This window comes from Nicotiana tomentosiformis, chromosome 8, assembly GCF_000390325.3.
Source record: "Nicotiana tomentosiformis chromosome 8, ASM39032v3, whole genome shotgun sequence".
Classification (NCBI taxonomy): Eukaryota; Viridiplantae; Streptophyta; class Magnoliopsida; order Solanales; family Solanaceae; genus Nicotiana; species Nicotiana tomentosiformis.
In genome coordinates this window covers 100,887,134-100,899,391 of record NC_090819.1, presented here as the reverse complement: position 1 = coordinate 100,899,391, position 12,258 = coordinate 100,887,134, and the positions used below count along the sequence as shown (strand labels likewise).

Here is a 12,258-nt window from a genome sequence, read left to right as displayed (position 1 = left end):
TCGGTAATCAACATATACTCTAACTTTTCCATCTTTCTTTGGAACTGGTACAATGTTGGCCAACCAAGTCGGGTATTCAACTACTCTAAGAACCTTGGCATTGATCTGCTTAGTGACTTCCTCTTTTATCTTCAAACTCATATCCGGCTTGAACTTTCTGAGCTTCTGTTTTACCGGTGGACATGTAGGATTAGTGGGTAGCTTGTGAGCCTATGGATGTGCTCAAACCAGTCATATCGTCGTAGGACCATGCAAATATATCTTGATACTCCATTAGGAATATGACGTACTCTTCCTTCTCTGATGGCGATGGGTGAATGCTTATGTGTGTTTCCTTGACCGTTGCAGGATCCCCTAAGTTAACTGCCTCAGTTTCATTCAAATTAGACTTTGGTTTGTTTTCAAAGTGTTTCACTTCTCTAAAGATTTCCTCATGCATTGTATCATCTTCCAGATCCTCAGAATCACTATCCTTATGTTGCGTTGTCTCATTACATATCATAGTTGCAGGTTCATCGGGATAGGTAATAGTGATGATGTAAAGAGAGGAAGAAAATGTAGAGAATAATAATAAATACGCAAAGTAGTAATGCGCTAATAAAATTTGGAAACGTCAACAAGTGCGGCTCGATGACTCGAGCAATTATTTCAAAACAAAATACTGAAAATGTCTAAAATGCTCAAAAAACTATTTTGAAAAAAACAATAATTGATGCTAATTGCCAGGCTACCCAGGAACTCGCGGGCCCGGGATGGTGCATCAGTCCAGTTCTTGAGAACATCTCCTTTCCCCACGGTCTGAATGGTAAGGTCTTCCTCCTCCTCCTCCTCCTCAACTATCGCACTGCAATCCATATCTTCTTCATCGAGAAACAGTTTCCTCTTGCCAGCTAAGACTTTATCTTCCTCAGATTGTCACATCATGTCACCTTGATGAAATGTTTGGTGCAAAGGTGGTACTGATTGTTCCAGTGAATAATAAGGACCACGCCATGGTGGAGACCAATCCCGGTACTCTTGCCAAGTATATTCATATCCGAGCCCAAAAGTTGTGCCACGACGCTGCGGTTGTACAGGTTTGGTGATCCCTTGGAGGTTTTTGCCGAGACCCTTGCCGGGTTCATATCCTATCCATAGTAATATTCTTTCTTTCTTGTTACTCCACCATCGCTCATTTTCAATTGCGCTAACTCGCTCAATGCGATGGTATGTTTCTCCACCCAGTTTCTTCCAATTCTCGATGACTGGAACGGTCTGATTGGTATAGATGGGGTTACTTCCATCTCCATGGATAATCACCTCCTGATGGTTCCACTCAAACTTGACATCCTGATGCAGAGTAGAACCCACTGCCCCAGCGGTATGTATCCAGGGTCATCCCAATAATAGATTATAGGTAGCAGATATATCTAACACTTGGAACTCAACATCCAACCAGGTTGGGCCCATCTGTAGGCTGAGGTTGATTTCTCCGATTGTGGCTCTTTGGGATCCATCAAATGCCTTTACATTTATATTTCCCATCCATATCTCATGCAGGCCTTTGTCCAACCTCTTTAGAGTAGTAAGTGGGCATATATTGAGACTTGAACCCCCATCTATCAGGACCCTGGCGATGAACTTATCCTCAAATTGCACTGTGATGTGTAGTGCCTTGTTGTGACTTAGTCCTTCTGGTGGTAATTCATCCTCCTGAAAGGTGATTTTGTGGCTCTCCAGTACCTGCCTGACCATGTTGGCCATCTCCCCACTGGTGATATTGGTGGGTACATAAGCTTCACTCAGTACTTTCATTAAGCCATTCTTGTGTGTCCCGGAGTTTTGCTGCAGTGATAAGATGGATATCTGAGCGGGAGTTTTGTTAAGATGATCGAAAACAGAGTATTCCCTTGCTTGTAACTTTCTCCAAAGGTCATCAGGTCTAGCCTCAACAACAAGCGGCTTAGATGCAGCTTCTTTTCTTGTTCCTCCCAGGTGCTCAGGTGTATAAACTCTATCAGTTCTAGTCATGCCTTGCGCCGCACCTGTTTCCTCCATTTTTGCTTTTCCTTTTCTCCTTGATTTTGCAACATAATCCCATGGGATAGCATCGGACATGTAAGATGGCGTGGGGGCTACCATCACAGTGAAGGGTCTAGTTACCTCGACTTTAAACGGTGCTTGGGTTTGTACCACAATGGGTGTGAGGGTAACGAGAGACGTTTTAGGATTGTCCCCCTCCCGAATGAGTCCAATTGACCCCTTTGGATCCCATTCCTCATCGATCTCTATCACATTCACTCCCTCACCTCTATGATTCGGGAGAGGATTGTTACGAACATTTGGTGCAGTTTCCTTTGCCAATATGACCTTAGTGTCGATCAATGTCTGAATCTTGTCTTTCAATGTGCGACACTCATATATGGTATAACCATTCATGCCTGAATGATAGGCACATGTTTTGTTAGGGTTAATCCACTGAGAAGAATTCTCGATAGCAATGGTAGGAATGGGAGTGACATAACCAGTAGCTTTCAGTCTCTCGTATAGTTGGTCTATGGGTTCAGGAATTGGGGTGTATTGTCTAGGTGGTCTGCGGTCGAAGTTTGGTCGTGGTTTTTGGTAGTTTTGGCGGGAGGGTGGTGGTGAGTGGTAATATGCAGGTTGAATGTTATAGGCGCGGTAGGTGACAACAGGTTGTTGGTATCTGGGGGGTGAAGGCTGGTATGTGGGTGGAGGCATTTGGTTTGTAGGTGGAGGTTTTTGGTATGTGAGAGGAGACTTAGGACCCTAGGCCACCATTACAGATCCCACTTCTTTCTTCTTCAAAATACCCCCCGATTGTAATGCTTTATCCGTGGCCTACAGTGCTTCGATATTTGTCACCATACCACTCTTAATCCCTTCTTCTATTCTTTCTCCCATCTTGATGATGTCGGAGAATTTATGGTTTTTAATAACCATAAGCCTTTCATAGTACTGCAGGTCTTGAGCTTTGACGAAGAACTTATTCATTTGTTCTTCTTCAAGTGCTGGACTTACTTTCGCGGCTTCAGATCTCCACTGAGTATCATATTCGTGAACGGTTTTTGTTGGTTTCTTCTTGAGGTTTTGAATGTAGAAAACGTCTGGTGCGTTTTCTGTGTTGAACCTAAATTTATCCATGAAATCTGACGCCATGCTTACCCAATTAACCCACTTTTTCGTGTTCTGACTGATATACCAAGACAATGCATCTCCTGTGAGGCTTCGCATGAACAGTTTCATGCGTATTCGTTCATCTTTGCCCACTCCTACAAGTTTGTCATAATATGTCCTCAGATGCACTTTCGATCACCAGTTCCATCGAACATTTTGAGCTTGGGGGTTTGTAACCCTCCGGTAGTTCCACATCTGGCTGAATGCACAAGTCCTCAAAGTTTAAACCTTCAATGCCTTTACCACCTTCGGCACTCTGAACTCTACCACTGAGCTTCTTGAGTTCTTTCGCCATGTTATTAATGAGAAGGTATTTCTCGGTTGATTCAGGTATGTATAGGGTTTGTTGCGGGGTATGGGCTAAAGTTTCCACATATTTGGGATTACTTTGATGAACTCCGGGAATCTGGGCATCAGGGTGGTCATTGGTTGAGTTTTGGGGATCATGAGTGGGTTGTGGTGCATTCTGGGGAGTGTGATAAGTGGTAGTTTGTGGGTATTGAGTTGGATAATGGTGTTGTTGTTGAGGAGTAGGTACTGGTGGAGGGTTAAGGTTTTGAGGAGGTGTGGGGTACTGGCATGGTGCAGGAGGATTTGGCGGTGGATTTTGGTTTTGTGTGTTTTGTGGTGGTGTTTGGTTTTGGGTAGTTGGATTTTGCTGGTTAATATCAGGGACATTGAGGGTGAGAGAAAGGTTTGCCAAGTTTTTGACCTGCTCAAGTTCTCCTTGTAGCTCCAGGATTTTCTGTTCCAGACGTAAGACTAGTTCATTCTGTGCTGGAGTACTTCGGCCATCCGAAGTTTCGACATTTTCTGCCAGGGTGGCGTTGTCTTTCCTGATACCACTCCAATAATCTATTTTCCCTTTCCCTTTGCTTTTGCCTTTAGGATCGCTTGGTGGAGGAAGAGGTAGAGGACCTCTGGATCTAGTGTGATATGCTGACGATGCCGATATGCACGAACCAATCTTGGGGAGTGGGAATAATCAAAAGAAAGAAAAAGCAAAAGGTACCCAAGTTAGTAAGGGGTATTGAAACAATGCTTGCAATATTAAACATGTTTTGCAAAATCATGTAATAATTCGCGTCCTAATTTGGGGAACTCGTTGTGCTTGAGGTAGGCCTAAGCGACGCATAGACTTGGAGAAAATTGATGCCAATAATTGTGTTATATCATTAATGTGAAAATGAGCCAAACCTTCACTAAATCAACAATAATAATAAAGTTAGTAATGACATTTAGCCTTATTACTATTGAAATCTAAAACAAAGCTAGAAAACAATAAAGAACATTATTTGCTAGTATACTTGGTCCTTGAAGGACCTTCTCCGTGCTTGGCTCTTTTGGCTCCATCAATCAAGTTCCCCAAGCCGCGCATATCCAATAATAAATAAGCCTTTTCTAGATGCCCTCCTTCACTGTCATCCGTGTTTTGACAATCTTCAAGCCTCTTTCTCATCTTTCCCTCAAGCTCCATCAATGATTGTTCTAGATATTCAAATCTATCGGTGGACTTAGTGGCGATTTTCTTCCATTCATTAATTTCCTCCTTGTCCACTTTATGTTGTTCTAGATGTCTAGCTTCAGACTCAAAAATCCTTTTGCGTAGCCTCCTATACTTGACTTGTGCCTCAACAACATCATCTATGATCTTGTTCTTCATATTGACTCCTGGCTTGACGTCTCCTCCTATATCATCTACCAACTATGATGGGTAGAAGTATACATGACCGGCATGATACCTGTCTGGATCAATAGTTTCCTTTTCCACAATGATCTTTTTGTTCCACATATGTTGTGCCTCGAACTTGAATGGAATGATGCCCCCTTTGAAATCTGCCTTGTACTGGACAATGTTTGGAACCCGAGGTACGACCTGTTTTCTTCCTGCTTGTCTCATTACCCTTATGGGAGCATAAGGTTAGATGCCTTTCAACCCGATCAGTACCAAATGAGTAGTCTCTCTTGACCTAGGAACCATTCAATCATCCAATGTACCTGCTCGTCTATCAGATTGCTGAAGAAACGCACCCAACTTACAACATTTCCAGGTTGTGCAAACCTGTCTGGAATAAATGTCATTTTCTTTGGGTGATGGTAAGTTATATAATCATTCAACGATCGTCGCAGAAGATCTTGATGATATTCTCCCCTCTGAAATTATTCCAACAGCCAGACTTGCAGTAACAAATTACAACCTTCGAAGTGTCTGAATCCTTGCTTGCACCGATCTAGAGCGCGGTACATTTCTGCTAGGATCATGGGGATGATGGTATAAGTGTCCCTCAATGCCTTCCATCAAAGTCCTGGCGACCATGGCTAAACGGGTATGAATCCTTACCCCTTTCATTGAAAATATCAACAACCCCAAGAAGCAAATGATGAGCACATAAACCCGGCGGTGTGTCCAACCCAAGGAAGTAATGGCGAGTTCATCATGATGAAGGTGAAATGACTTGATGTTCCCGTAACGCTCATAAAGGAAGTCAAATGGGATGTATGATTTCATTAAACAAACCAACTCATTATTTTTCTTAAAACCTAGCATCTTTAGAAAACCGCAAGGGGTGTGATTCTCTAACACTAGTAATTCGGGACTATCCCACGACAACTTAGCGAAGCCTCCTATTTATTCTAGGAGAGGAGTCATTTCTATGTCACCAGAGCGGAAGACAACCCTTTTCCCATCCCAAAACATGGTAGCAGGCTCAATCAAGGCCCTATTTGGTCGGATGTTAAGTAAATATGGTAAGTCACCAAGTACCTTTCTCACATGATTCTGGTCGCAAGGCGTAAGGTCTTTTCACCAGTCAAGTAGCAGAGGTGGGATGTTTTGGACCATGCCGAACCTGGGGACTTCGTGCTTCATTTTCTACAAACAAATAAAGTTAACCCTTTCCCCCGCCAGATTCGACCACTTACACAATAGTGCACATAACATGGTAGTGTCCATTGGGATTTTAGAAATCCCGTCGAACTTTGGACAAGGCTTATCTTAGCGGGCTATTACGTTAACAATGTTCTAACCCGTACTAGGTTTAACATGATGCATGTACATTTCATATTGAAGTAAGGTGTCTAGAATGGCCTAGACTGGTACTCCTAAGTGGACAACTTGAGAGGAAAAGACACGGGACCGTCGATTGTACCGCTGATCGACTAGTCTACCGCAAATAAGACTTTTCGATTTAGAAAAAGGGGTAATTTTGGAAGAGTGCGGACACTCATCAAGCGCCGTTATGTTGATAATTGGCACAAGTGTAGCATGATGTGGAGCATGCTTTATGTAGAGATAATAACACGTTGTCAAGTATTTACATGATAAATATGCAGTAATTACTATAGTAAGGTAAACTTAGGAAATATATAAAGGAAAGACAAAAGGAAGGAGTCAATTTAGTTCGTGGAATATATGCAAGAATATAATAAAACAGATATGGGAATAGGGATGGGAGAGGCATGATATGGTAGTCTTAGACAAGATGAAATGAAGAGTGGTCATAGAAAATAAAGGTGAACGGGAAATGGATGTGCATGTCATAAAAAATTTAAACAAATAAAGGTGAACGGGGAAGGGATGTACATGTCATAAAAAATTTAAATAAATAAAGGTGGATAGGGAAGGGATGTGCATGTCATAACAAATAAAGGTGAATAGAGGAAGGGATATGTATATAATATCAAATTTAAACAAACAAAGGTGAATAAGGGATGTGCATGTAATAAAGAAAGTAATCCATGTATGTCAAGTTCATTATGGTAAGATCCTAAATGTATCCCTAGCAGAGTCGTCATTATGTCGTGCCCCTTTTTCTTGCGAAGCAGGCCTCGACGTGTGACAACTCTTTTAAATGGAAGATAGAGTGTTAAAGAGAAGAGTCTCCACCTAACGGGTTTTAAGGTGCGTTAGGTCACCCAATATACAGATAACTCTATTTGACTAGTCAACGCCATCAAAGATCTGGTAAGGGCTCAAATTACTTCAAAGAGAAGATGTTAGGCACTCTTCGAGGTCCACAATTGTGGGTCCCGGTCGAACTTAAGACTATATGGATTATAATTAGGTGAGATGATTAAATAAACAAAGAGAATAAAAGGTCAAAGAGTTTCATTATAACACAATGAGAATTGGTACAAATCTTAAGGACTACAAGGATACAATTATAACGGTCTATATTAGATGACTAAGTGTATAAAGGAAAGGGGGTCCTAAGTTTTTTAGCCTAAAGGATCACCCCGTACAATATAAATAATACTTCACAACTCCTTTTAGATAGGAGTTGCTCATATTATTCAGTGAGCACATACAATCATCTCCTGCTACCCGATTACTATGTTGAAGATGTTTACTTAGAGCGTTCTAATTCAATTCTAGGTCGCGTCCTATGCGTGCACTACCCGTCCCATGCCTATGGTCCATGAGGCTTTGGACCTCTATTTGGGTGGTTCTAGACTTATTTATGCTGATCAAAATGAAAAAATTAGGCGACATTCAAAACAAATAGGACTTCATGTAAAGATAATTAAAGGCCCAAGTTAGCTTCCACACATAACAATAAATGCACGGGGGCAGATTCCATATTATGTATAGGTAGTTTCACGTTCAAAGTGTAGTTTTAAACCTATAGACAAGGTTTCTAAATGACCGCACAGTTTAAGAAAGTCTTATGGCAGTGCTGCTATTCAGATTATCGCGATTATAAAATCTATATACATGATCTCTAAGTGATTGTGCAAGGTGGGAGTGATAGCCATTGAAAAACCCATAATTACTCTCTTTTGATCCTATTGGCATGCTTTATAAGCGAGTAGCAATGTTTATAGCTAGGTTCTAATAGTTGGCAGATTTATCGCTTATTCCTACAGGCATGTTATCTAGTGAGCAGAGTAATAAGACAACAGAAATAGTCGATTAATCAATTAAAGCCCTATAGACATGGTATCTAGATGAGGATTAGCAGAGCATAAATTAATATAATCCTATAGGCATGTTATCTAGTAAGTACAATGCAGTTGTACAAATTGAATGAATAGTTATTGACACTTGATTCCTATAGGCATGCTATCTAATAAAGCATAGCAGTAGACATGGGAACAAGTAAAGTACTTAACTCATGCTTCTAATAGTAAAACATGTTGAGTGACTGTGTGATTCTCTATAGGCATGGTTTCTACTAGTGTACAATTCATGAAAACCAAATAGCATAAATAGCATGTTGGATAGAATAACAAGTAGATTACATAGACCCTATAGGCAGGTTTTCTACCCTTTTATGCAAACTTTAGAATATACATGTTTCCCCAATTTTACTAATACCCCAATTGTTTGTTTACAACTTATTACAAACCCAAGAAGGAATGGAAATAAACTAAAGAATAACAATATCTAAATAATACAGGCCCTACACGTAGAGCAGGCCCAAATGAGATAACCTGGGATTGCCTGGGCCTTCAATAGGCTAATTCTTTGTGCCAGTAGCAAACTCAAGCCCAAAGTTGACTTGAATATTGGGGTGTACCAATTACAAACTTATGCATAGACCCATGCCAAGCAAAGGTAGAGAATTCACACATTCAATAAGGGAAGATGAATAGCTAAATCCAACCACTACTTACTGAATTGGTTAAGAAGAATTCTAAGTCCACACACTCAGCTCTTATAGCTATTAATAGTTATAAACCAAAGGCACACAGATAAGACAACATTAAATGGAAAGCACATGAGACATATATGAGGAAAGTCTGTAATAGCAAAATGTTTGAAGCGACGGTGTTTAGCAACATGAACTAGCAGGCCATTCCTCATAGAGTGTCAAAATAAAACATGATTCGGAACGAACCTAAAGAACTTCAAAGGTCAATCTAGTATAATCGTAGGCAGGAGGCAAGTAGAGCACAAGTTTTACGTGAAGGTTCTAACATGTCAATTCTAATGAGAATAAGGTCACAAACAACACATCAACATATTGATGGTACAACTTGGCCAACATCATGAAACTTAACATGATGAGAATAGATCATAGTACAAAGGCTCCACAGAAACTTATGGCATGTGAAAGGACAGATCAACTATACATTAACATGTCAGTTGACCATGCATAAGAGAGGAAACGGGATATTTATCCTAAAGTTTTAGATAATGCTATAGCAAGGAAACATGTTTAGTCTAGATCTTAAGGCAACATCGTAACATGGGATCTATATATTTGTGGCCAGTTTGCAAAGAACGGTTGGTTAAACACATGACTCAACACAAAGGAATTCATTCAAAGCAACGAGATGGTTTCATAAGAGTTTTAGTGTAAGAACCAAAGCTAGACATGAATAGGAATCTATAACAAACAATAGGTAGTCATGATAGTCAGATTAAAATAGCACACATATAATAGGCATGTGTTGAAACTCAAACCTAAAACATGTTCAGATGCTAGGAAAAACACAGAGGTATAAAATTGATTCCATAGGAAAACAAGAAAACCAACATAGAAGTGTAGGATATAGTGAAGAATACATATTAGTCCAACACAAACTAAGAACAAGCTGGAATCTATCACATGTGCTGAAAATGCATTCAACTATCAAAGAACATAGCTTTACAGGGGAGTATAGAACGATATCATAGCATTATAGTATCGGGGATTCATAACTAGGAAAGGAACTAAATCATGCTCACAGAATTTAAATGTCCTTAACACCTAGAACACATATAGATATACAGAAGAAAAAATAGTTAGCATTGCAAGAGTTAAAGGCACTAACCAGTAATGAAATTAAACGAGCAAAAGAATAAGGAGTTTAGAATACTGGTAGCAAGAACCCCAGATCTCCGGTGCTACAGAGTTCACAAGAGCCTCGTAAGGGCCTCGAGCAATGCTTGCACCGGATGAGGTTGATAATATTATGGCCTTGGCTTTCAGCCGGCCAAAGAGCTAAGTGTTTTAGAGAAGATGAATGGGTGAGGGAAATATATCGAGTGCAATAGCAGTGATATTAGGTCCCCCTAAAGGAAAATTGGGGAGGGGTTTATATAGTGGAAGAAATTGAAAGAACAAACATGGAAAATAATCAATTAAGTGCAAATAAGGAAAGAAAATATCACATGCAAGTCAAAATCAGTAAAGGCGATGGAGAGTCTCAAACCCTAATTAGGGTTCAATCGTCTGAAAATCAATCCAAGAGTGCAAATCACTCTTCGTTGAGTGTATATAGACTGAAAGATGCCCAAAATCAAAGATTCGAGCCATTCTAGTCTAGTCTCGGAAGTGATACTTGCCAAACTTAGGCAAGTACCTAAGTAACACCATAAACAGACGATCAATGATGAGAGAAGGTTAATAAGGTAAGTGTATCATAGACGGATTCCATCTCTAAGTTGGAATTAGAGAGGAAATAAGCAGCGGCGGCTAGGGTTTCTCAGAGAAGAGAGTGTAGAGAGGATTTAGTGGCGGCGGGGATGGGAAATGGGGTTAAGGTTTCTGGGTTGGGTTAATTAAAAGGGCGGAATGAACGAGGGCCGTTGATCTTGAGAGATCAACGGCCAGGATAAAAAAATTGAACAGGGCGGGTCATGGAGATGGGTCACGACCGGGTTTTAGTAAAGGGCCATTTGGTTTGGGCTGGGGGTTGTTGGGCTAAGGATTTGGGCCAAATTTGGTCCGAAATTGGCTTAAAAACTGGGCTATAATTTAAATACATGAAAATTTTAAATTATAGAAAATGATTAATAAATGATAAAAATGTTATTTATGCAGTAAAATACTTTAAAATAATAGTTTAATATTATAAAAATATAAGGAATGTTATTTGAGCTGAGAAAAGTTATGCTTTGCGATCGCGAAGGGTAAATACCTGGGCAGAGGCTATATTTCTGGGTTTCAGCCATTTTATTATATTTGGAGCTATGGAGCTCGGATTGAAGTTATTTTTGAAGCGATTTTCGCCATATGGATTGGGGTAAGTGTTCTCTACTAGGTTTTGATTATATTTCATGAATCTAACCTCGTTTTTGGTGTTTGGTTGATGATTTAAAAAGAGAAATTGGGGGTTTTTGTCTAAAGTTTCATAGAGTGAATATTTGAGTTTTGAACTTCGATTTAGAGTCAGATTTGAGTGAAACTAGTATGGTTGGAATCGTAATTGAATGGGTTGTCGGATTTTGTGAGTTTTGTCAGATTTCGGGCATGTGGGCTTGGGGGTTGACTTTATTTATTTTTCAAGAGGGGTTGGGAATTGTTATAAATTGATTTATTACGAGTATTAAAGTAGAGTTTTATTGGTTTGCACATTGTTTGACTAGTTTTGGAGCAACGAGAATCAGTTTGAGGTGTTAGAGTGATGTTGGAGCCGGTTGTGGAACTTCGGAGCAAGGTAAGTCTCCTGTCTAACCCTGTGAAGGGGAATTTACCTCGTAGGTGTTATATTCTTATGTGCTACATGTTGTAGGAGCTACACATGTATAAAGTGACGAAAGTCCGTGCGTATGCCAGAATTCCTGATTATGTCTGGGTAGACTTAGGTTCACGCCATGCTATAATTGTACTATTTGAGTTATCTTTGCTCGTTTAATTCCTTTATTTCGCGTTACGACTTGATACTAGACTTGCATAGGGTGATAGACTCGCTATTGTAGAGATGTGATGAGCTACTTGATAATTCGCGGAATAATTTGTGCTTCCCTTCTGAATTCCTCCCGCATTGTGCGTTTTCATCGAAAAGCTTTCCTTAAAGTTCATAACTCACACGTTTATTCGTGAGTGGGTTCAAAGACCCGTTAAAGCTTCTTACTCTAATGGGATTGGGTTGATCGCCTCTGTAGGATTATGTACCACACTCTTATGGGAGCGGGCCTCTCACCTTGGCAGCATAATAGATGCATCTATGGTTCGTGTCATTCGACCCTCGATGGGATACACATTATTATGGGATTGGGCCGTAAGCCTTGGCATTTCTATAAACTACTCTTATGGGATCGGGTCGTTCGCCTCGGCAACATCGTGCGTAATATCTGATAAGAAACTAGCGTATCTGGGTGGTTTCCTAATTTGAGTTGTGATGACCTTTCTGGTGAGGTCCATTTTATAT

General features: G+C 40.3%; 1 protein-coding gene across 1 annotated transcript; it reads right to left on the bottom strand.

Annotated features, from left to right (window-relative positions):
- Positions 1-915: 915 nt before the first annotated feature.
- Positions 916-3,159, bottom strand: LOC138897899 (uncharacterized). Its single transcript, XM_070183924.1, has 3 exons — positions 2,871-3,159; positions 1,417-2,420; positions 916-1,329 (listed from the first exon to the last, which is right to left on the bottom strand). Exons 1-3 carry the CDS (start codon positions 3,157-3,159, stop codon positions 916-918), a joined length of 1,707 nt encoding a protein of 568 aa, XP_070040025.1.
- Positions 3,160-12,258: the final 9,099 nt, after the last annotated feature.